This window comes from Phyllobates terribilis, unplaced genomic scaffold, assembly GCF_046119375.1.
Source record: "Phyllobates terribilis strain yellow unplaced genomic scaffold, ASM4611937v1 Scaffold_2__4_contigs__length_985480577, whole genome shotgun sequence".
Taxonomy (NCBI): Eukaryota; Metazoa; Chordata; class Amphibia; order Anura; family Dendrobatidae; genus Phyllobates; species Phyllobates terribilis.
Genome location: NW_027362762.1, coordinates 850,619,655 through 850,645,719, shown reverse-complemented (window position 1 = coordinate 850,645,719; position 26,065 = coordinate 850,619,655). Strand labels below are relative to the sequence as shown.

Here is a 26,065-nt window from a genome sequence, read left to right as displayed (position 1 = left end):
TGTTTTAAATATTGCCTGTGTAATTTCTGTTCAAAAGTGAAAATTTACATCCCCCAATATCGCCGCCGCGGCCCGCGCATGCGCAGTAGCATCTTTTGGTTCCTGAAATGCTACTGCGCAAGCTCGGGCCCCATTTTGCTAGAGGAAAAATACATTTGTCTGCAGCAATATGGCTCCTGCCGCCCGCGCTGGTGTAGTAGCATTTCTCGATCGCGAGAGATGCTACTACGCATGCGCAGCGCCATATTGCTGCACCCAAATTCTTTTTCCTGAAGCAAAATTGCGCCTGCGCAGTAGCATCTCTCGGCAACCAAAAGATGCTACTGCGCATGCGCGGGCCGCGGCGGCGATATTGGGGGATGAAAATGTTCACTTTTGAACAGAAATTATACAGGCAATATTTAAAACAGTAGGCAGGTGACTGAAAGTACAGTGACCTGTAACAAGGCAGAGATAGGAAATAATGAGAGCACCAGAGCACATGCATATCATTATGGCAGAACTGAAAATAAAGCTTATACAAGAATCACTGGACGTATTTCATCATCAAAGGTATCATTTTACTCAGTGTAATGGCGCCCACCTGACAGTGTATGTGGTTTACTAAGCACAATCCTGCTGACAGGTGCACTTTAAGGAGTTTGGGTAATTGCCTGGGAGGCTTGGCATCCAGAGATGCTTTACATTTTCGTTTTGATAGATCAATAGGTATACGGCAAAAATGTCAGCACTCCAGATGTGAAATATATACCTATGGGCAAATAAGTGGGTGAATAAAGACTACAGTTTTTTCACTCTTTCACCTCTGGAGTGTTGCCATTCATGTGTAATGGGTTGGTGCCCTGAGGCCTGTACCCTTTTGCTAATTCAGTTTTGTACTGTGCTGCTTTCTTTGAGGATAGAGATAAATAGAATAGTAATTGCCTAACTACAATGTACAATCCCACTAATGCATTTTATGCACACAGTGTGTGATATTATTCTAACAACACAATATTTCTTTGCTTGTTTTTGTCTGCCTTCAAAATTTCTTGTATAGCAAGGCCAGGCTCTCATGCACGGAAATGCAATGCGTTTGCCGCTGCATTATTTTCTGCAGGTGGTTGCGCTAAAATCCACAATAACAATCTTCCCCAGTTATTGCATTTTTTTTTCCTTTTTTGATGCATTTTTTCCCTGGATTTGAAGCAATGGTTATTAATACTTTTTTTTTTTATTTTTACACATCAGAAAGCCTGCACTTAAAAACACAACTGCGGTTTCACAAACATTTTTTTCAGGCGCCCAATAGAAGTTTCCAGAGAAAAAAAGCACCTAAAAGAAAAAAAATGCGTAGTTCCAAAGTTGCTTTAAATATACACAGGGTGGGAGCTTTCATAAAATCATATCCACTTTGCATTAACTGTTAAACACAAAAAAATGCATGGAAAGATGCAGCGTTTATGCTACGTGAGAACATGGCCTTATAGTCGGTTGAACCTCTTTTCAAAGTGCACAAAGCAACCAACCTCATAACCGCTGGTTATTTTATGGTAATCTTGAGAATTTTCTGCATCTTGGCCTGGCTTATTGTTCCAGCCATAGATTTTGGTTGGATAGTTGCATAACAAATAATTGGGATATACAGAATTTGACTCATGGACAAATGATCTGATCTCTCTTGACGTTCTTCTCTCACACAGAAACATCTTCAATGCCGGCTGTAAGAATAATGGAAACAAGCTGTTATTTGAGGAGGACACGAGGAGGAGATATTACCCACTGTGGCTTTAAGTCATGGGACATTGTATCACTAACAAGTAGACTGAAAGGTTCATGATTCCCTGTATCGACCGCTTGTCTCTGGGAGAGATAAACCAGCGCTGATTCTATACAAGACGGATTATTAAAAGTCTCACCAACAAAACACAGCAAAAAAAGGAAATAATAAGAATAGAGCCCTTCACTAGATGTATTAGTACATGAATGCATAAAATTCAGAATTTATTCGGAAAAAAATGATTACACTTAAAATATGTCCTCAAAACTAGCACCTACAATTTGAGATGAAGAAATCACCTCTCCGGACCATTGTTTAAGGGGAGAGTCGCTAAATAACTGCCCATACAGGCGTCTATATTACCTATGGGTCAGAGATTCATTGCTCGTGTGACCTTTTCCTACTGGACTTGACAAAGTTGTAAGTTTAGATACATAAACTGAATAATGCCTTCTCAAAAAAAAGAGGAAAATCAATATGCAGACATTTTTTCTTTGTATTTATTTTCCTTAAAAAAATAAGAAAAATATTACCGACAAAAGATGGTACTCAATAAATATGACTATCATTCTGATTATCAATGGTGGTTCGGTACGTTTTAGATTGCAATACCATCCCATTCACTTGCATTATGCTGTGATCTTTGGCTGAGTGACTTAGGGCCCTTTCACACAGTGGTTTTATCCACATCCGTTGGTCCTGCCGGGCTTACGTCCAACCCCTCCGGCAAAACAAGATTCGGACGTATGCAACAACGGGGCCATAGACTATAATGGTGCCGACAGAGTCAACGTGTGCTCTGTCGTGCATCATTTTCAGGCGTATACGCCTACTTGAGGTGGATACCCAGCCATAGTAGACTACAACTGGGTGTCCGTCTCCAGTAAGCGCAAACGCCCGAAAATGATGCACGACAGAGCACACGTTGACTCTGTCAGCACCATTATAACCTTTGGCCCGTCTGTGCATACGTCCGAACCCCGTTTTGTGGGGGGGTTCAGAAGCAAGCACTGACGGGACCAAAAAACGTGGACAAAAACGCAATATTGCATGGGATGGAAGACCTCTCCTATAATCTAACTCAGCTTTGGACTGACTCTAATGTCTAAATAAACTTGTTAAAAAGTGGAGCCCAAGACTGGATCCCATATTCTAGATGTGGCCTTACAAGTAATTTATAGAGGGATAACAATACATTGGGATCACAGGATTTTATCTCTTTTCATACACACTAAAATCTTGTTTGCTTTGTAGCTGCTGCTAGACATTGAATTCTTCTGCTCAGCTTACTTGTAACCAGAAAACCCAAATCCTTCTCCTACTCCTTAGTATATTCCCATTTAATGTATATGCAGCACTAGGATTACTCTCACCGCAGTGCATTACTCTACATTGATCAACATTAAACCTCATCTGTCATGTGTTTGCACAAGCAGCCTTCTTATCTAGATCGTTCGGTAATATTGTACTGCCAAGCTCATTTTTTTTTATCTTACAAAGTTTTGTGTCATCAGCAACGACTGACACTTTACTCTCAATCCCATCCACAAGTTCATTAATACCAAGATTAAAAAGACTTGGGCCTAATACAGATCCTTGTGCTTCCCACTGCTCCCAGTACAGATCCTTGTGCTCCCCACTGCCCCCAGTAGAGATCCTTGTGCTTCCCGCTGCTCCCAGTACAGATCATTGTGCTCCCCACTGCCCCCAGTACAGATCCTTGTGCTCCCCACTGCCCCCAGTACAGATAATTGTGCTCCCCACTTCCCCCAGTACACATCTTTGTGCTCCCCACTGCTCCCAGTACAGATAACTGTGCTCCCCACTGCTCCCTGTACAGATCCTTGTGCTCCCCACTGCTCCCTGTACAGATCCTTGTGCTCCCCACTGCTCCCTGTACAGATCCTTGTGCTCCCCACTGCTCCCTGTACAGATCCTTGTGCTCCCCACTTCTCCCTGTACAGATCATTGTGCTTCCCACTGCTCCCTGTACAGATCCTTGTGGTCCCCACTGCTCCCAGTACAGATCATTGTGCTCCCCACTGCTCCCAGTACAGATAATTGTGCTCCCCACTGCTCCCTGTACAGATCATTGTGCTTCCCACTGCCCCCAGTACAGATCATTGTGCTCCCCACTGCCCCCAGTACAGATCATTGTGCTCCCCACTGCCCCCAGTACAGATAATTGTGCTCCCCACTTCCCCCAGTACAGATAATTGTGCTCCCCACTGCCCCCAGTACAGATCATTGTGCTCCCCACTGCCCCCAGTACAGATCATTGTGCTCCCCACTGCCCCCAGTACAGATCATTGTGCTCCCCACTGCCCCCAGTACACATCTGTGTGCTCCCCACTGCTCCCAGTACAGATAATTGTGCTCCCCACTGCTCCCTGTACAGATCATTGTGCTCCCCACTGCTCCCTGTACAGATCATTGTGCTCCCCACTGCTCCCTGTACAGATCATTGTGCTCCCCACTGCTCCCTGTACAGATCATTGTGCTTCGCACTGCACCCAGTACAGATCCTTGTGGTCCCCACTGCTCCCTGTACAGATCCTTGTGGTCGCCACTGCTCTCTGTACAGATCCTTGTGGTCCCCACTGCCCACAGTACAGTTCCTTGTGGTCTCCCCTGCACCCAATACAGATCCTTGTGGTCCCCACTGCACCCAGTACAGATCCTTGTGGTCCCCACTGCACCCAGTACAGATCCTTGTGATCCCCACTGCTTCCTGTACAGATCCTTGTGGTTCCCACTGCCCCCAGTACAGATCACTGTGCTCCCCACTGCCCCCAGTACACATCTTTGTGCTCCCCACTGCTCCCAGTACAGATAATTGTGCTCCCCACTGCTCCCTGTACAGATCATTGTGCTCCCCACTGCTCCCTGTACAGATCATTGTGCTTCGCACTGCACCCAGTACAGATCCTTGTGGTCCCCACTGCCCCCAGTACAAATCATTGTGCTCCCCACTGCCCCCAGTACACATCTTTGTGCTCCCCACTGCTCCCAGTACAGATAATTGTGCTCCCCACTGCTCCCTGTACAGATCATTGTGCTTCCCACTGCTCCCTGTACAGATCCTTGTGCTCCCCACTGCTCCCTGTACAGATCATTGTGCTTCGCACTGCACCCAGTACAGATCCTTGTGGTCCCCACTGCTCCCTGTACAGATCCTTGTGGTCCCCACTGCTCCCTGTACAGATCCTTGTGGTCGCCACTGCTCTCTGTACAGATCCTTGTGGTCCCCACTGCCCACAGTACAGTTCCTTGTGGTCTCCCCTGCACCCAATACAGATCCTTGTGGTCCCCACTGCACCCAGTACAGATCCTTGTGGTCCCCACTGCACCCAGTACAGATCCTTGTGATCCCCACTGCTTCCTGTACAGATCCTTGTGGTCCCCACTGACCCCAGTACAGATCATTGTGGTCCCCACTGCTAAATTTATCCTATTTAGACAATGTACCATTAACAATAACTCTTTCTTTCCTGTACCTTGACCAGTTTTTTACCCATCTGCATAAAGATTCCCCCAGTCCTTGCTTCTGGAGTTCAGTATAAGGCTGTTATATGGTACAGTATCAAATGCCTTTGCAAAGTCCAGATAAATCACATCAGCAACATTACCAACATCCAGATTTATACTTACCTCTTCATAGAAACCCAACATGTTGGTCAGACATGACTTGCTTGTCCATTATTTTATTATTCTTTGCAGTATATTTTTGCAAGTCATCTCTTAAACAATTATCATATGCTTTATTATGAGTCCTACTAACCCCAACAACATTTGGTATGGTCTTTGGAGTGTAGTATTGGTCTGGTTCTCACCACTATTATTTTTCTGGATTTGTATTTTTTAGACATTTACTTTTGTTTTTAACAATTTATTATGGTTCCTTTTTCTTTTGACTTTATATATTTATCGTGGGAATTATATAGGTATAAATATATGAATTCAGTTTGTGGCCTCATAGTAAAGGCGCATACATTGGCAAAGTCTGGTGCCGTTTGTGATCGCGCATGCCGAAGACTCCCACTGCTCTTGCACCATTACACATGGAGTTCCAGGGTTTACTGGGTGGTTAAAATTCTGTAGGTGTACTGGGTGGGAAATGTCGAGCCTGATTAAGGCAGGACAATACCTAGCTGTTTTATCTCCCGCTAAGGATTTTTTTGGATTAGTCGTTCGGGGCTGTATTCTTCATGAAGGGCGCACCCCCAAAAACAGTGCAGGATTTCCTTGCTCTGTCATTGAAAGGGTTAATCAGTTCAGTTGATCTTCTGCTCTCCATCCTGAATTGCCTCAGCTGTTCTGTGTTGGCCACTCCCCTCTGGTATATATGCCTGCCAATGGCACGTGGTTGTTGCCAGTGATAGTTTTTACTTCCTGGTAGATGTTGGAGGAGAAATTCAGCATTTGGAGTAGGCAGTTGGAGATTTATTCAGGAGATTTCGGCTTGGAGTTGGTTTGCATGCTTATCCTCATCTTCTCCTATTATGTTTCACCTTCCTATACCTCCCCTGTGTACCACTCTGTTGTTTTGTGTGTATATTTGTATGATTGTAGTTTTCTTTCATCCCTGTCTGTCTGGTTAGTGGAATCCTATATACAGTACAGACCAAAAGTTTGGACACACCTTCTCATTTAAAGATTTTCCTGTATTTTCATGCCTATGAAAATTGTACATTCACACTGAAGGCATCAAAACTATGAATTAACACATGTGGAATTATATACTTAACAAAAAAGTGTGAAACAACTGAAAATATGTCTTATATTCTAGGTTCTTCAAAGTAGCCACCTTTTGCTTTGATGACTGCTTTGCACACTCTTGGCATTCTCTTGTTAAGCTTCAAGAGGTAGTCACCGGAAATGGTTTTCACTTCACAGGTGTGCCCTGTTAGGTTTAATAAGTGGGATTTCTTGCCTTATAAATGGGGTTGGGACCATCAGTTGTGTTGTGCAGAAGCCAGGTGGATACACAGCTGATAGTCCTACTGAATAGAATGTTAGCTGCTTTTTTCTTGCCATAATACAAATTCTAAGTAAAGAAAGGTGGCTACTTTGAAGAACCTAGAATATAAGACATATTTTCAGTTGTTTCACACTTTTTTGTTAAATATATAATTCCACATGTGTTAATTCATAGTTGTGATGCCTTCAGTGTGAATGTACAATTTTCATAGTCATGAAAATACAGAAAAATCTTTAAATGAGAAGGTGTGTCCAAACTTTTGGTCTGTACTGTACTTCAGCCTCACACCTCCTTGGGTGGGGGAAGGACCAGAAAAGGTTTAAGATGGGAGCATACCGAGGTACGTGACTCCAGCATCTCCACCTTCTGGGGTAATCCGGGGGACAGTGATAGACTAGGGCGCCCCCTAGTTCGAGGGATCAGGTAGGTACCCACTGTCCCTAGTCACTATGTGACAAATGCTTTACAGTATTAGAACACAAAAAAAAGAAAAAAACTCCTTTAATAAGAATTATTGACATGACTGAGGTCAGAAGGTCTATGAGCCTCATACCTTCATTTGTGATTGATTGATATTGTATGATCTTCCTTGGTTGTCTGTACTGAAGGCCGACAAACTTAAAAAAGAACTCATTTAGCTGCTCACAAATAATTAACCATAGAAACGTGTCAATAGAATTGGATGAAAAACAGACGTTGTGGACGGGGCAGAGATGGGAACGTTTAGTCTTGGACATATGTGCTAAATTGACATGGCTTATGAGAATCAATGCACCTTTCAACACTCAAACAGGGAATATAAATCACAGCCTGAGAGGTCCTTGTGTAACGAGCGGGGACTGATCTCTCACACAGTTTAAAATACCCAAAGGTATACGCTCCTACCAGAGGCTCCAGAGTGCTCGAATATCTGAAATGTCAGTGGAAAAGCCCTCCATTCTTCACATAGTTTTTGACATCCTCGCTTGGACTTTTGCCAGCACTTCTATTCATGGCTGGCTTCTTACTCAGAGAATGGCACCGGATTATGATTACAGGATTTGAGGAGGAATCCATATATAATGGTTTTCTGGGCTCATTGCAATCAGCGTCAATGACAGGAAGCCTGGCACAGCAGAACGTCCCTGCAGGACCGCGCTCATGCATACTGATATCAGCTTAGACACTTGTGGCATACTTACGTTTTACAGCTAAAAGCGTGTTGCCATGGCAACAGGCCACGGATGTCACAGTGTAGGGGTGACTCTCTTCAAGTTGGACCATTTTGGGGACACCAATTCCCTCATCCCTGCGTCCTAGTCGTCCTCTGGCTCCTTTTCCCCAGGTGAAGACTTGGCCATCTGCAAAGAAAACATCTGCTTGTGTTATTCAGGGATTAAAGTACGGTTTAGTTTCTTTTCTTCCCGGACGTCTCGCAGCTGAAAACAACTTGCTCTCATATATGAATGCAGTACACTTCTTTTTGGAAAACGTTATTTCTATACATATTCATTACACATCCAGTGCCTGAAGGTAGAAGTTATCACCTATCCACAGGTCAGGTCATATCTTGTAAATCTGACTGCTGGGACCCTCACAAATCATCAGAACAGGGCACTTTTATCCCCATCAGGATGAAGCGGTAGTGCGCATGTGCAACCGCTCCGCTAGTCACGCTCTATGAGACTGGACAAGCCACTATACTCCGGATGATAGTCCCATAGGGAATGACTAGAACGTGGCACACAAGCTCTAACGGAGATAAAAGTGCCCCGTACTGCAGAATGGTGGAGGTCCCAATGGTCAGACACCCAAAGATCTAGAGGTTATCCCATATCTTGTAGATAGATGATATGTACTACCTGCAGGAATGCCCCTTTAATGAAGAATGAGTCACACCAAAGACCACAAGGAACAAACATTTGGGTACTTCAGAACCAATGAAACAAATAAAAGCTGAGAATAATCTTAAATAATCTTAAAAGAATAATAATATCACCCCGTGCCCAATTTCTTATCATCACTGGATAGGCAGCCACATAGCCATCCAGCAGTCAAGATGGGTCAAAACACAGTCCACCCTGCAGCTCAGACTCCTTTATAAAGAATACACTAACTTTCTAATGAAAGTCATTGAGGGTGTACCTGCTAATTTAACATTGTCAGGGTAAAACAACAGTCCACCAGCACCCAAGGATTGCCCCTTGTTGGTCAACAGAACATAAATACCACATGTGAAGACCCAGGGTCTTCCGTGGGCAGAACACTACTCAAGACAACACAGGGTGATGGTAAAGCAGTGTGGCAATACTTTATTGAACCACCAAACGGACAATAAACTTATAGAACAGTCCCAGCAGATATATCCAAGATTGTGCAAAATTACACAATCTCACCCTTCCACTGGCCCGCTTGGGAATAGAGCAGCTGTGACTTTGGGATTTCCAGGGCCAGCTACCTCAACCAGTGGCCCCCCGCTTTTGGCGTGCCCACACAGAGAGGAGATAGTGGCAAGCTTAGGAAGCTGACAGTCCATCGAGGTACAAGGCCAGGAGACCCGAGGGTCATACTCTGGCCTCACCGAGAGTTTCCATGGGGCCAGATGACTGCCGGCTCCCAATCTGGCTTCTCCGAATGTCTCCATGGGTTCCAGGCGACCGGAGGGTCCCACCTGGCAACCCCAAACAACATATCCATGGGGCAGGTGACTTTATTGTCCCAACCTGGTCTCCCCAAATGTATCCATGGGTTCTCTGATGGTCAATGGAGCAGATCCATATCCTTCCAGTCTGGGCTGTGTACCCTTAGGCCTGGAATCATGTAGAATCCAAATCTGTGTCAAACCTGAAGTCCTGAAGAGTCTGGCTGATTTCTGATTCTCTCTTTCAATTCTGTCTGCTACAAAGGCATATGTCCCTTAAATAGTTACAATTGTTCTTTCAAGCACACATCCACAGGTCAAGGACTAGGGAGGGTATTTTTCTACACTCTCAGGTCTCATTGTTTGAGCATTTAATCAATTTACATACGTGGTATAGCAGGGGGCTCTTTAAATCAACATTCAGGTTTATACAAATAATAGTATGTCCTTCTTGACCTGCCAAAGAAAAACACATACATTCACAAGTCAACACAAACACAGTAGTGTATTTCTCTTTGCTTAACAAATCTAGATGTCTGGCTGATTAAGATAAGAAGCTCTTTCGTCATATCACATATTGCCCCCACTCAGGATTCCTGACACTTGAAAAGAACCCTTATATTTCTGGTTAGCTGAAGGTCTGCTTGGGGGACTGGATTATTTCCGCTGTACATGGACTGCAAGATAACTTGAAGGCCAATGCAGTGTGTCCTAAAGTAAGAAACTGGACTTCATACTTGAGACAGATATATCTATGTTATAGATATCTGTATTGCCATCATGGCCCTGGAAACCCCTGTATATTCCAGACACCAGCCCTGAGTGTTCACAGTGACTTTTTCGAATATAAATGAAAACAAACTTTAATTTAATATAAAGCGGACTGTACCCAGATAAAGTATAGTACACCCCCAATCCCAAACAGGATGGGACGCTGCGTAACATAAAGAAAATTAGAATGCAATGATTTGGAAATCTCTTATAGCATATTTTATATATAACAATACATAGAACACAGAACAGAAGGTGAAAGTTAGACATTTTTCCATTTCATTTGAAAAAATGAACTCATTTAGAAACTGACGGCAGCAGCACATCTCAAAAAAGTAGGGACATGGCTATGTCTACCATTGTGTAACATCCCCCTGTGTATGTCTGGGAAGTAAGGAGATCCCCAGGAGTCAGGTTAGCTGACACTGAATAGGGGTCCGTTCAGACTCCGTAGAAACAGTTCAATATCACTGACACGGAGACTTAGGGGAATGTTCAGATACTGGCCACTCTGGGACCAGAGAACTTTGGGAGCAGGGCGGGCCGCACCAGGACCAGGGGACAATGTTCAGGAACTGGCCACTGCGGTACCAGGGAATGAGGGTTCAGACACAGGCCGCTCCAGAACCAGGGGACGAGGGTACAGGCACTGGCCGATCCAGGATCAGGGGGATGAAGGTATAGGCACTGGCCGCCCCAGGACCAGGGGATGAGGGTTCAGGCACGGGCTGCTCCAGCACCAGGGGACACCAGACAAAGGACTGGCCATTTCAGGACCAGGGGACCTCACAACTCACTAGCAGTACACCTTATTAACTAATGATTTAACTCGTAGCTTGGCTACTCTCTAGGGGAGAGGGAATCTTTTATACAAGTCGCCTCCCAGCTATTGGATGGGAGCTATCTTGCAGGTGTACTATTGAGAGCATTTAGCATATGCGCCCATTGCCCCTTTAAGAGCAGGGGAACGCACACACCAGACGCCGCTGGGAACTGTGGCGCACGGACAGGACTTACAAAGCAGGAACAGCAGCGCTCCGGGAACCGCGCCGAGGGCCGGGGCGGTGAGTAATCTGGCGTTCTTGCATGGAGGGAGAAGGGGACACCATGCAAGGGGGTGCCGGCAGCAGCAGCGTTACAGTATCCTTTTAATTTTTTTTGCACAGTAGTGTTCCTGAGTACCCGGCTTCGCTGGAAAGTGCAGTACACCATCATTAACTCGCATGGGGCTGTAATACTGTTCCTTGTGTGTAACAGGGAAGGGGACAAGGCTACACCAGCATGGCTTCTCTTCATTCTCAAAATAACTGAGGGGCCCAGAGGTCAGACCCCAATGATCATTAAATGATGTCAGATTCTATTGATATGTCTTTACTTTATGAGATGGAAAAACCCTTGAAAAAAATAGCAGTAAATACTTGAAAACTCTTTAAAATGTATTTTTGACGTTTACAGCTCCCTATAAAAAAAACTGATCAGAATATATGCAATACTCCTCCATGATTTCCTGATGGGAGGATGGTCCACAAGCATGTCATATGTTATTCTGGTCCACAAGCATGTCATACGTCATCGGCTACACACAACATGAAATGTGAATGCGTCTGAAGTGGAATAAATGTGTTTATTTACTGAGGTGAGCAATACAGAGAATGGAAACACTACTACTACTGACGTCTCCACAGGATTGAAAAGTCATTTCTTTTAAAATCTTTTTAATGTTATCGAAAAATTTGTGATAAAGAAAAAAACTAAAAATAGGGTACGTTCACACATTGCGTTTCTGCCACATTTTTTCCATGCAGCTTTTAAGCAATTTCAAATCTGCAACATGTAAATTCTTTCAGTATTTTGCAGTGTTTTTCACTCATTCAAATGGATGGGGAAAAAATTCATTAAAAAACACACGCAAAAAGGTGGCAAAAGACGTGTATTGTGCATAGCGTTTTTCCTGCTAACACTCCATTATTTGCAGAAGATTTTTCTTCTGAAAATACAGAATTAGTGCACATACCCTAACAGCGATATCTAAATCAGGCCCAGTTAATATTTCGCCACCACATCAGTGGATTGAGTTGCTGGCGCAGTGTCGGGATATTGTTTTCATGACTGTTCTGTTAGTCCTCATCAGGAGACTCGAGTCACTTGCCTGAGCCACGGTTCACGGCTCTGAACAATAAAAACTTACTACTTTCTGCTGACAACAATAAGCAGATGACAAAATGTTATTGGTACCTCCAGCAATTTACTGTAATTTGTAGGGAAACCTGATAGTAAGCGTTCAGTTTCCCTGCAGTGCCCCCATAGGGTAAAATAAGCATTACACAATGCCCATTTAAATCTATGTTTAGGATTAAAAGAAGGAGAATCCCCCTGGTCCCCGTTTTATTAAAGCTATATGGAAATTAGTTTTCTAAACTGGACAATGCCTTTAATTCCAGCTATGTGGTCAAGTCTGGAACCTTTTCTGATTGACAATGGTATTCTTGAGTAATGTTATGAAAATTAAAGACCTCACAATCTCCATAAGTCATGTTTTTTTCAGGTGACATAAAAATGTACCAAAAATACCACATGGTGAACCCTATGGAAGCTACATTGTAACCAGGAGATGATCCCTTTCTCATATACTGTGACTGTGTACTACAAGAGTTATTGTATTAATGGTGAAATTAAAGGGTTTGTCCATTACCCAGCCAATAACTTTTTAAATAAAGTAGTCCTCCTTGTAAAATAAAAACACCATATACTCAACTCCTATACTAGCGCCATTCCAGCTATGTAGGTGCCGGGTCTTCCACGTTTTCCCTGAAGCCAAGCAGAGTCTGTTATTGGGCTGTGGCTCTCTCACTTCTTCTGTTAATGTGAGGTTCATCCAAGGGAAGGGAGAGCACAGCAGCCTAATAGTGTCTGCTGATTGGCTGCAGGGCTCACATAGCATAACAATGTCATTCGAGCCCTGGTCTGTGAAGGTAGTATATGGTGTTATATTATTAAAAGGTGACTATTTTAGTGAACAAGTTAGTGGACAACCCCTTTAAGCATGACCTGCAAGTCCAAAAACAGGAACTCTGGGAGGAGAACGTATATATAAGCTAAACTAGGTCATGTCCTCTGTTAGGTAATGGCGCATGGCCGGGTATACCGGGAGAAAAGCTGTGGGGACAATTGTGCCATGGACATGTAGGTCTATACAGGAAAATGACTAAACTAAAGTTAATTGACTTAATAAACTAATAATTTCACCTGTGCATACAGCTACAGTGAAGGCATCACCACATGCCACCATTGTGACTTTTATTCCCTGCGGCGCACTCACGAGATAGGGCACTCTGCTATACCGGTAGGAGCTAGTGCCCAGCTGTCCATGCTGATTGCTACCAAAGGTGTAACACTGACCCAAGGCTGAAAGACAGAAAAAAGAAAATCAGCTAAATAAGAGGGATTTTCACCAAGCCCCCCCACACATCTCACATGTCTCTGTGTGTTTGCTTATACAATAGTAAGTCAACACTAATGTTAGCTTTGGAAAAAACTTTCCTTGCCATTCACAAAAGAAGAGTGTTGGTCATTTGAGTGATTACAGACACTAAATCCCCCTGTAAACATGCCTCGCTCTCACTTTTCCTACACACTCGGTAGTGTAAATGTTACTTACCAGTTACTGCCGCAGAGTGGGAAGTACCCACATCAGCATAGACGATGGCTTCTTGGTGCAGAGGTGCTGACTGCACAGCAGTGAAGGTGTAGGCCTCCTCCACTTGACCCTCTGGAGTGGGCTCATCACTAGATACGATCTGATCTAAGCCCAGCTTGTTAAATCTGGCAAAACCAAGCAATCTATGTCAACAGTTTGTAAAAAGCCACCGATCAATGATCAATTTGTGACACTTCCGGGAGATCTGAAGGGTCGCCAACATATACAGAGTGACAAATACAGAGCCAGTTCCAAATGAAAAGTCAAAGGGGTCACTTATGGGCCATACTTAGTTAGATTCATTTAGGGGGTTAAATCTGAGAAATAGGCAGTTTAAATAGGAAAATTAGGAAATGAGGGTTGAGATGGAGTTGGAAGCCAGTGTTGGGGGTGTAAACAAACATATGGTTTCTGGGGACACAACAGAGAATAGTATTTAAGCGTAAAGGTGAGCAAAAAGAGACGTTTAGGGTGTATAAAAAAAGCAGTCAGGTAAGGAGACATCAGATTGGTTTTGACTGTCCCACACGCAGCCTCTCATAGGTTAAAGGAACGTAAATGAGGGGGTCATGTTATGGTAGTAGTCAAAATGGTAGGAGGAATTAGGGACTGGATGAACTTTGGGGGAAGTATCATGATTTATGCTACAATTTTAAATGCTATGAAGATGTGACGCAATTCTTTAGCTAAAGATGTGTAAAAGTAGAGTTATTGTAGTGGGGGTGAAATGGGTATAGCATATTCACCCTTTATAAATCCTGATGTGAATTTTTTGTCATTGGCGCAGGACTAAGCTTTGGTATCATATATCAGGACTAAGTTTGTTGGTTCATATATCATTCATAATGCATTTATTCCTCACCTTGGAATCCTGTCCATCATTTGTGAATAAACACAATCCACCTCAACCCTCTTCTTCTGATATTCTAGCCTGTCCTTCAGTTTTTTACAAAAAAAATCTCAGAAGTTATAACAGTTCCTGTTAATGGTGGAAAGCGTCAGCTGGCAGAGCATTTATTGTCCTACGGCCATCTTTTGTTAGCGCTAGTCCATTGTTAGTATCATTATTTACAAGTTGGGTTTTTTTGTTCTATGATTCACTAACCTGTTACTGCCACAGGCCAGGATCTGGTTGCCCACTGTCAGAATCATCGAACTGTCAATGCCACATACAACCTTTTGTGGTTCGTATTCCTGTGGGATGACTACCTGCTGAGGAGAATTATAAGATTCTTGGTTCCCAAGACCAAGCCGTCCTGTGGTAAGAAGAGTAAGAAATTTACTGGAGAAAATATCAATTCTCTCTCGAATTATTACATATTTCACTGTGTTGTATACATAAAGTACTCTCATCAGCCCCTGTTCCTTTGTCTTAAATTAACCCATGTTTGTTAGTCTAAGGCCAAATTCACACGACCGCGCTGAAGGAGCTTTCTGGACACACAGGTTATTAAAACATTGTAAACCCTATCAGAATTAAGCAACTTCAAACTAACTTGCTGTTAAAATTCTGTTGTGTTCCGGATCTGTGGCATGTGGTGATGTGACCCCCAGCTCATATTCCTGGCCTGTGACATGTGGTGATGTGACCCCCAGCTCATATTCCTGGACTGTGACATGTGGTGATGTAACCCCCAGCTCCTCAATTCCTGCTACAGTCCATTCATAGCACAACTCTGCAGCGTACGCTGGATGGTGATGTCATGGGGGGTGTAGTCTGTGATCATCTGCAAGTTTAGAGTGACTGGTGATGTGCACAGGGAGGGAAAGCACATTGCAGGCTCCACACAAAACAAATAATCTTATCAGAGAATAGAGTTGGAGATTCCAGAGTGCTAGATTACATTAGAATAAATGACTATATTATATGATTTATTGCTCCCCTATAGTACACTGAGCTTGTATACATACACCAGTGTCAGCAGATGGAACATTACTGACTGCAGGAAAATGTCAGGAAATATGAGATAACGTGGGAAGAGTGTTTGGAAAGAGAAACTGTGTGTGCAGGAATTTATCCATCTTGAGACTGTATAGGAGTCTCAGGATGGTGCTTTTCAGTGGAGTGGGCGGGCATGGAGAATGGGAGTGTGAGAGAAGTGGGATAGATACAGCTATGCTACTTGGGAAATGTGATCTAGAGGCACAGAGGGACAGCTTGCAGGACGTTCAGGACATAAATAATAACAAACCACAATGATTTCTGCAGAGGGCTGAAGGAGAGCTAAAACTAAAATAAAGGTAACAGGAGGGATTGGGGACTCATTACATGAACAGCCAGATAGATTTTTATATATTTTTTATTTATGGAAAACTTCTTTAATCATCAGCCTTGCTACATCCGGAGAAATTGAGGTGTGCAATTCTGTGTGTCTTTGCAAGTGTGCCAGTGTGTGTCATTTGGTACAATTCAAGCCATTCAACACTCATCCACAGAACGGAGTCAGTGCCATTTGGAGAATTGTTCATGTGACCCAATGGATCCAACTATTCTGAGTGTATGATTAACTATAACAGCACATGGATCATCGGAATTTGGTAAAAAAAAGATAAATCTAGCTGCATCCTGCCAGATAAAAAGGCACTAAGATACTACATCTTAACATCATTTTGAAGTAAACTAAAAAATTTGGAGGTAATCAGATGACTAAAATGCTGAAAGCTGCTTAAAGGATTTGAGGAGTTGATCTTGTGGGACACAGTGAGTTATCCTTTTGAATGGTTGTGTAAGAAAAGGGCTGAATGCTACAGAGAAAATATTCTCAAGTGGCGAGGCAAGCGGCCACAAAGCTAATGTCAGGTGCAGAATATCCAGTCACAATCAGTACTAAAATTAATTAAAAAAACTATATAAATCAAATAAATGCACCCACATGGTTAATGTGAGCCTATGCACAATTATTCTACTTTGCCTCAAGCTACTGCAAAATGTCAATTGTATTTATGTGATGCATTGTACCATAAATCCTAAAGAAAAGATTCCATGAAGTCGCGTCACTTTTTTTTTTTTACTACAAAAAGCAATCTGTTTGAGACAATGAATAGCATCCTTAGGTCATCAATATAAGATCGGGGAGGGTCCGACCGGCGGCGGTTGCATGTACAGAGTTGAGCAGCACACCAGTCCTAAGGATATGTCATCAATATCAAAGTTGTGGACAGCCCCTTTAAGAGGACTAGAACTAAAACAGGTTAAAAGAGCAAAATCAAATCTGTATATTGTAGATTTATACTCTAAAACAACCAGGGAATACAAAAAGCATAACCCTGACACGTACAGACAATATTCACCATTATCACCATTATCAAAGACAGAGATACACAGGGCTTATAGGGTATATAGCGACCCATCCATCAGCTGATATAGCTGAAGGTCTTTACACTCCGGCTGTTATCAATGGGCGAAGTCATGTCTGGCTGTACTTGTATAATTACAGCAAAGGAATGGTAGAAACACCAGGTCCATCGGTGAGAGATGCTCTTTCTAAGCATTTCTCCATTCTTGCAGATAGTACATTGTAACAAACCAGAGATAAGAGCATGGATTTGATGTATTTATGCAAAATGGATTGATTGCATTTTTTTATTACTAGTATAGTATATTAATGCTATGCCCGCACACACTTTCTTCTCTGGATAATATCTTTGTGGGTTACTGGTAGGGCTTGCAAAAGGTCCATATAGTCTACAGTAGGGTGCCAACGTCCGCGGTTAGTATGAGCCTACTAGGGCAGACTAGGGATAGGAGATACCAATATCTGGCTACCTCCCTCTATCTCTACATATATAGATTTAAATCTTTGCCACCTTATCCATTTCCTGTCATGGGTGTGCCAGGTTTGACAGACAATCATTCTGGATCCAGCTGTAGAAGGTCGCTGCGCTTGGCCTTGTAGAAACCTTCTTCATCCTTTCATCATCCCTCCCTCTCTAAGACCCAGCAGTGATCTCCACCTTCTGCTGCTAATTGACACACCCTTGCTGGATCCTTAAATACACTCAGTTTCTCCAGAGAGTTGCTGGTGATAGCGTCAATTCCTCTGTTCAGGTCTCAAATTCTAGCAGTCGGATGGATTCTCCTTGGAGTTCCTTGGTAGATTGTAGTCATGATCTACCTGGTGTCTTCTCAAAACTAAGTGTATCCCCTTGTCTGTTTCCCTGGTTTGTCTTTAGTTGCAGTGGGACTGACTGGTGCTCACTCCTCCCCCTCCCTACCTAGGGCCTAGCTCTAGGGTCAGCCACGGCTAAGGTATCCTGCTCGGCGATAGGTGCGGAACCTATTTAGGGACGATAGAGGAGTCAGGGTGTTGTTAGATCTGCTTAGGGGTCTCAACTCCCCCTCTCCCTAGTTGATGGGCTTCCCCCCTTTTCGCCGTACGCTTGGTTCTTCCCATACCTAGCATGACACTTCCATTCTATCGAGTGTTTATTTCTCATTGGTGTGTTTTACATCCAAATAATACGATTTTAAGTATTTAGTGTTTTTTTTTTACAGTATATCTAATATATATTTATCATTTTAGAGGGGTTTTGGTCTCGTTTGTCATATTTTGGCCCCCTATGACATTTATTTTTGGGTTTTGATTTATATAGTAACTTGTAGAATTATTAAGTTTGTGGTAACAATGAAAAAATAATGCTACCAAAGGAGCAATAGATAACACTGCATCAGAGAGCGATTCGTTTATTTCTTTTGGATTTCTAAATTTTTGCTAAATTAAAATATATCCCATTACAAGGGCTCAGCTGTTGTACGAAAAATGCGCTAATAAGTTGTAATGTAAAAACTGATTAGCATCATTAGAGCTTATGACAAAAACCTTCGGTGCTTTGTAAACTAAACCAAGATCTCGTTCTACCTGTACAAAGGTTAGAGCTTCAGCACTGCGCACAGTGGTGTGAGCAGGAGTAAGTACGGGACCTGTATGTAATCGCAGTGTCAGACAGTCAAATAAGCTATTTACACAGATTTATGTCGAAGAGGTCACGACAAGCCTTACCATTGTCCCCGCGGCCCCAGGAAAACACTTCTTTCTCATTCGAAACAGCAAGAACATGTGAAGCCCCGCAGGACACGTGAACTATCTCATAACCCAGGAGAGCTTCTACTATCTTGGGCTGTGGGAGAAAGCAGAGGAAGTCGAATGCAAGGATCTCATCTTATCATAGAACCACAGCAATAGTTTGCTCAGTTCCCTGAATATTTCACCATTGATTCTGGCATAGTAACTTTTATATTCATTCCTTACATAGATGTAAGAGCTGCCTCACTGGTCACTATACAGGCCCAACAAAGGTATCTGCAAAATGTGGAATAATATTCCAAAAATATTGCAAATATGAGTCAAGTGATTATGACCACAGTGATCGTGGAGCGCTGATGGATGGGAATGACGTTGTCACTACAACATATAAAGTGTTAGACGGCAAGGATTCAAGGTTTCTCTGGTTGCAGCCATTGCAACATAAGTTCAGCCACCAAGTACAACCTGCCCCTGTACATCTGATTGCGGTTAGCAGACAAGTAAGGCACAAAAGTCCAAATGCTAATGGGGATTTTAAAGTTATCTCAAAATACCACATAGGAGAGATAGCTACTCTATAAGTCAGTATAGCAGCAACACTTCAGCTATGTGGTCACTTGGAACAATCCAGGTTTTTATATCACTTGCTTACTTGCTTACATGTAACACAGCATTGCTCAGTAATGGCGGTGCTCTGCTATCCAGGATTTTGATATCACCGCTTACTTGATACATGCAACACAGCATTGCTCAGTAACGGCGGTGCTCTGCTATCCATGATTTTGTAATGACCGCTTACTGGCTTACATGTAACACAGCATTGCTCAGTAATGGCGGTGCTCAACTATCCAGGATTAGGATATGACCGCTTACTTGCTTACATGTAACACAGCATTGCTCAGTAATGGCGGTGCTCTGCTATCCAGGATTAGGATATGACCGCTTACTTGCTTACATGTAACACAGCATTGCTCAGTAATGGCGGTGCTCTGCTATCCAGGATTAGGATATGACCGCTTACTTGCTTACATGTAACACAGCATTGCTCAGTAATGGCGGTGCTCTGCTATCCAGGATTTTGATATGACCACTTGCTTACTTAAATACAACACAGCATTGCTCAGTAACGGTGGTGCTCTGCTATCCATGATTTTGTAATGACCGCTTACTGGCTTACATGTAACACAGCATTGCTTAGTAATGGCGGTGCTCTGCTATCCAGGATTAGGATATGACTGCTTACTTGCTTACATGTAACACAGCATTGCTCAGTAATGGCGGTGCTCTGCTATCCAGGATTAGGATATGACCGCTTATTTGCTTACATGTAACACAGCATTGCTCAGTAATGGCTGTGCTCTGCTATCCAGGATTTGGATATAACCGCTTACTTTCTTACATGTAACACAGCATTGCTCAGTAATGGCGGTGCTCTGCTATCCAGGATTTTGATATGACCGCTTACTTGCTTACATAGAACACAGCATTGCTCAGTAATGGCGGTGCTCTGCTATCCAGGATTTTGATATGACAACTTACTTGCTTACATGTAACACAGCATTGCTCAGTAACGGCGCTCTGCTATCCCGGATTTTTATATGATCGGTTACTTGATACATGTAACACAGCATTGCTCAGTAATGGCGGTGCTCTGCTATCCAGGATTTTGTTATGACCACTTACTTGCTTACATGTAACACAGCATTGCTCAGTAACTGTGGTGTTTGCTATCCAGGATTTTGATATGACTGCTTACTTGATACATGCAACACAGCATTGCTCAGTAATGGCGGTGCTCTGCTATCCAGGATTTGGATATGACCGCTTACTTGCTTACATGTAACACAGCATTGCTCAGTAACGACAGTGCTCTGCTATGCACAGGAGCTTCAGTACTCAATATTAATCCAACAAGTCTAAGGGTGCTTTCACATTATGCTTTGTCACCCGTTCGTTGGTCCCATTGGGGCTCACGTCTGAACCCTCCGCAAAACGGGATTAGGGTGTATGCGCCGACAGGGCTATAGACTATAATGGTGCCGACAGAGCGAATGTGCGCTCTGTTGTGCATCATTTTCAGGCATATACCCCTACTGGAGGCAAACACTCAGGCGTAGCAGACTGTGAGGTCAAAGTGTGCAGCCAACACCGGACCTCTGCTTTTATAGTCCAGCAGAAAGTGACAACTGTAACACGATTATTTGTGCCAAGCAAAACTTTGCATGCAAAATATATTAATAAAAAGTCAACATATTGTCCATAACTAGTATAACGTCAACACACAAGCTTACCATGAGATACCAAGAAGAGCAAATTGTGAAGCTTTAAAGGAAAAAATAGAAAAAGAAGACAATTGAAGCATGTAAGCACATAAAGGATGTCAAGTTTGGAGAGAGGTGTAAGATATTTTAGACATGTTGGAAGATAATATTAAAATTAGCATTTATTTCTGTTGCTACTATATCGCTGACATATTCTGCAGCGCTGTACAGAGGTTGTCATCATTCACCTCATTCTTTGCCCCAACTGGGGCTCACAATCAAACTTACATATACACAATAGAAAAGAGTTTACCTATCGACATTTTTTTTTCAGCTGGGGCGATTGTATTACCGAGAAGAGAGGCATGGAAACACAGAGGGAACATACAAACTGATGTTCTAGATTTAAACCCAGATTTCCTGCGCTGCAAAGCGATAGTGCTAACCACTGAGCCAGCTTGTGACCCCCTAACTAAAACTGCTCAGCTAGCCAAACATCTTCTGATTTGGAGGTTTAATGTGCCAAAAAACAACCATTTTGGGATTGTCCTTGCACTAATTAAAGTAAAACTACAGTAAAAGCATATGAAAGTTTCTGACATGATTTTATTTTTTATGTATATAGGATGATTCCACAGCTTATAAGGCAAGATGAAAGCATTGACACTTTTGTATATCAATGTTTCTAGAAGACATAAGTAGTCGGAGACTGGTTAAGTGAAGAACCACCATGTAACAGATCTTATTGGATAGGCTAAGGTTGTTAAACCAAGTATCCTTAGCCACCAGATTGTCAAACATGTCTTAGCTGTTAAGTAATGCTGTACTGAGAAAAGCTGCAGGAGTAATCCTTTTATTGCATTAGAGTCTATGGACAACTTTGAAGTGGAAAAAATTATATTACATGTTAGTGCAATTTTACTAACTAAAAGTAACTACTAATTATCAAGCTGCAATCTTCATTTCTTACTTCTGATAAAAAGTTTGAAGCCTGAACTAAATTTCAGATTTTTCTTTTGTGGGAGTGTCTCTCCCTGTAATACAGGCTGGATGTGAGCTCTGTATGCATTAAGGGTGCTGCTGTCTTCACTTGCAATCATGTATAAGCACAGCTCCAGGACTGAACATATTTCCAGTCCATAGCTTAATTTCTCTGGTCTCTATAAAACCTTAGATACCTTCCCTTGTCTCTACTACTGATACCCCTTCTCCACTGAAGAAAGAGCCATTAGAACCAGAAGCTTTCATGGAGTTGCATCTTTTTTATAAGATCACTCCACGAGAAGGAGGACTTACAGACACACTGCAGCAGCAATATGGTAGAATATTTTTAATTAAGACTATTTAACAAAGTTGCCTAATTTTGCATTTAAGCAAATGAATAATGCAAAAACACCTGTAACCTTTAGATACATGTAGGTGGAGAACCAAAAGATGGCCTACCTTTTACCCACAGCAGTGCTCTAACAGGACCTAGTAACTGGCCTGGTTCAGGGCACACAACAGTCCAGTGTAGTAGTCATGCTGACTTATCAGTAAGCGCCTTTGTTTTTGCTGATTACACCGTGAAAGATGCATTGGGCCGTAAAATGAATATCTGACAGATGAACTGGTGTTTTTTTTTTGTTGTTGTGAATTTAGATGCATTTTAATGGACTTTTGGTGGCCACAAATGATACACTCACTAAAATGGACTTTTGACGCCAGAGTAACTGTTTACATTTGCCTTGTAGATTAACACTCCTCCATTCCTGTCTTACTTGTCTCACATCCATTTAGTAAAAACATCTTCTGAAACAGTATAATCTTCTGATTTGCTACATCCTATCCATATTAATGCCAAAACTAATGGCATCTCTGCCTGACATGTTATTTCAGAAAGAGCGTCTCATACATTTTCAGTTCAAATTTCCTCTATAATTCAAATCTCAGAATGTCACAACATAGATTTTTAGGATTCTCCATCGGATGGTCAGATCAAGTAATACTGCCTGACCAGTGAACAATGCAAGATCAAGAAGACATACATGTCAAACTCAGGCCCGTGGGCCAAATCTGTCCCGCAGGGTGATTATATTTGGCCCGCAACACCAGATCCACCACCCCTATGTGGGGCCCATTATTCTATATCGAGGACTAAATGGGGGCCTTATTCTGTATGGAGGACTATGTGGGGCTCATTATTCTGTATGGAGGACTATGTTGGGCCCATTATTCTGTATGGAGGACTATGTGGGGACAAATATTCTGTATGGAGGACTATGTGGGGCCCATTATTCTGTAAGGAGGACTATGTGGGGCCCATTATACTGTATACTGGTTGGCCCGCGACTTTGTCCAAGTATTTCATTTTGGCGCTCTGTGTGTTTGAGTTTGACATCCCTGAAGCAGTGGAAATGACTTATGTTCTACCTTCAGATCAGTTATTAAAAGCTCTGTCGGCAAATGGATGTAGAACAGAAAGAAACCTGCAGTACCCGGCTGTTCTCCAGTAGCTGGCTGCTCTGCAGTAACCGGCTGTTCTTCAGTAGCTGGCTGCTCTGCAGTACCCGGCTGTTCTCCAGTAGCTGGCTGCTTTGCAGTACCCGGCTGTTCTCCAGTAGCAGGATGCTCCGCTGTACCCGGCTGTTCTCCAGTAGCTGGCTGCTCTGCAGTAACCGGCTGTTATCCAGTATCCAGCTGTTCTCCAGTATCCAGCTGTTCTCCAGTAGCTGGCTGCTCTGCAGTAACCAGCTGTTCTCCAGTAGCTGGCTGCTCTGCAGTACCCGGCTGTTCTCCAGTAGCTGGCTGCTGTGCAGTACCTGGCTGTTCTCCAGTAGCTGGCTGCTCTGCAGTACCCGGCTGTTCTCCAGTAGCTGGCTGTTCTGCAGCACCCGGCTGTTCTCCAGTATCCGGCTGTTCTCCAGTAGCTGGCTGCTCTGCAGTAACCGGCTGTTCTCCAGTATCCGGCTGTTCTCCAGTAGCTGGCTGCTCTGCAGTAACCGGCTGTTCTCCAGTATCCGGCTGCTCTGCAGTACCCGGCTGTTCTCCAGTAGCTGGCTGCTCTGCAGTAACCGGCTGTTCTCCAGTAGCTGGCTGCTCCGCAGTACCTGGCTGTTCTCTAGTAACCGGCTGTTGTACAGTATCCGGCTGTTCTACAGTATCTGGCTGCTCTGCAGTAACCAGCTGTTCTCCAGTAGCTGGCTGCTCTGCAGTAACTGGCTGTTCTCCAGTAGCTGGCTGCTCTGCAGTAACCAGCTGTTCTCCAGTATCCGGCTGTTCTACAGTATCTGGCTGCTCTGCAGTAACCAGCTGTTCTCCAGTAGCTGGCTGCTCTGCAGTACCCGGCTGTTCTCCAGTAGCTGGCTGCTCTGCAGCACTCGGCTGTTCTCCAGTATCCGGCTGTTCTCCAGTAGCTGGCTGCTCTGCAGCACTCGGCTGTTCTCCAGTATCCGGCTGCTCTGCAGTAACCGGCTGTTCTCCAGTATCCGGCTGTTCTCCAGTAGCTGGCTGCTCTGCAGTACCCGGCTGTTCTCCAGTAGCTGGCTGTTCTCCAGCATCCAGCTGTTCTCCAGTATCCGGCTGTTCTCCAGTAGCTGGCTGCTCTGCAGTAACCGGCTGTTCTCCAGTATCCGGCTGCTCTGCAGTACCTGGCTGTTCTCCAGTATCCGGCTGTTCTACAGTATCTGGCTGCTCTGCAGTAACCAGCTCTCCAGTATCCGGCTGTTCTCCAGTAGCTGGCTGCTCTACAGTACCCGGCTGTTCTCAAGTAGCTGGCTGCTCTGCAGTAACCAGCTGTTCTCCTGTAACCGGCTGTTCTACAGTATCTGGCTGCTCTGCAGTAACCAGTTGTTCTCTAGTATCCGGCTGTTCTCCAGTAGCTGGCTGCTCTGCAGTAACCAGTTGTTCTCCAGTATCTGGCTGTTCTCCAGTAGCTGGCTGCTCTGCAGTACCCGGCAGTTCTCAAGTAACTGGCTGCTCTACAGTACCTGGCTGTTCTCCAGTAGCTGGCAAATACATCAAGTTTATTCAAAGACTTACAGTGTTGTCCCTTATTTTCCAAGACTTTCGCAATTCACCCCCCTAGCTTGCTGGATATCAGCTTCTGTGCCAAATCCTGACTGATGACAACCCATTCTTGTGTAATCAGAGCTTGGAGTTTATAACAATTTCTGTGCTTTTTTGTCCATCAGCTTTTTGAGGATTGACCACAGGTTCTCATTGGGATTGAGATCTGAGAAGTTGCCTTGAGTGATGCTCCACAATGCTGGAAAAAGCATTGTTCATCACCAAATTTCTCCTGGATTGTTGGGAGAAGTTGCTCTTGGAGGATGTTTAGATACTATTATTTATTTATGACAGTGGTCTTATGTAAATGTGTGAGTGAGCCCACTCCTTTAGATGAAAAGCGAACCAACACATGAATGGTCCTAGGATGGTTTACTGTTGGCATGACACAGGACTCATGGTAGCGCTCATCTTTTCTTCTCCGAACAATCATATTTCAATGTTCCAAACAGTATGAAGGGGGCTTCATCAGAGAAAATAACTTTACCCCACTCCTCTATAGTCCCTGTACTTCCTGCAGAATGTCAGTCTGTCATTGATGTTTCTCTTGGAAGAGAAGTGGCATCTTTGTTGCCCTCCTTGACACAAGACCAGCCTCTAAAAGCCTTTGCCTTAATGTGTATGCAGATGACTGACACCTCCCCGCTGACATTCCTGGGCAAGCGCTGCACTGGTGTTGAACCAATTTGTAGCTGAATCCTCTTTAGGAGACGATCCTAATACTTGCTGGACTTTTTTTGGGTACACTGGAAGCCTTCTCCACAGCTATTGAACACCTTTTTTTGAAGTTCGTAAGGATCCAATAAATGGTTGATTTTAAAGGCAATCTTACAAGCAGCAATGTCCTTGCCTGTAAACCTCTTTGATGCAAAGCAATGAAGACTGCTTGTGTTTCCTTCCAAGTA

General features: G+C 43.5%; 1 protein-coding gene across 2 annotated transcripts in view; it reads right to left on the bottom strand.

The window, feature by feature from the left end:
* Positions 1-1,189: 1,189 nt before the first annotated feature.
* NEK8 (NIMA related kinase 8) overlaps positions 1,190-26,065 on the bottom strand; it is a 215,025-nt gene continuing 190,149 nt past the window's right edge. The window contains exons 10-16 of one of the 2 annotated variants that reach the window (XR_012299436.1): positions 18,829-18,946; positions 14,934-15,084; positions 13,790-13,953; positions 13,378-13,536; positions 9,749-9,816; positions 7,922-8,080; positions 1,190-1,700 (exon numbers count right to left, since the gene is read on the bottom strand). Coding sequence is in view for 1 of the 2 variants with exons in the window: in XM_073667882.1 (XP_073523983.1) it covers positions 1,675-1,700; positions 7,922-8,080; positions 13,378-13,536; positions 13,790-13,953; positions 14,934-15,084; positions 18,829-18,946 (777 nt within the window). In the remaining variant the exon portion in view is untranslated. The remainder of the gene's footprint in view (positions 1,701-7,921; positions 8,081-9,748; positions 9,817-13,377; positions 13,537-13,789; positions 13,954-14,933; positions 15,085-18,828; positions 18,947-26,065) is intronic. The other variant, XM_073667882.1, reaches the window with a different exon arrangement.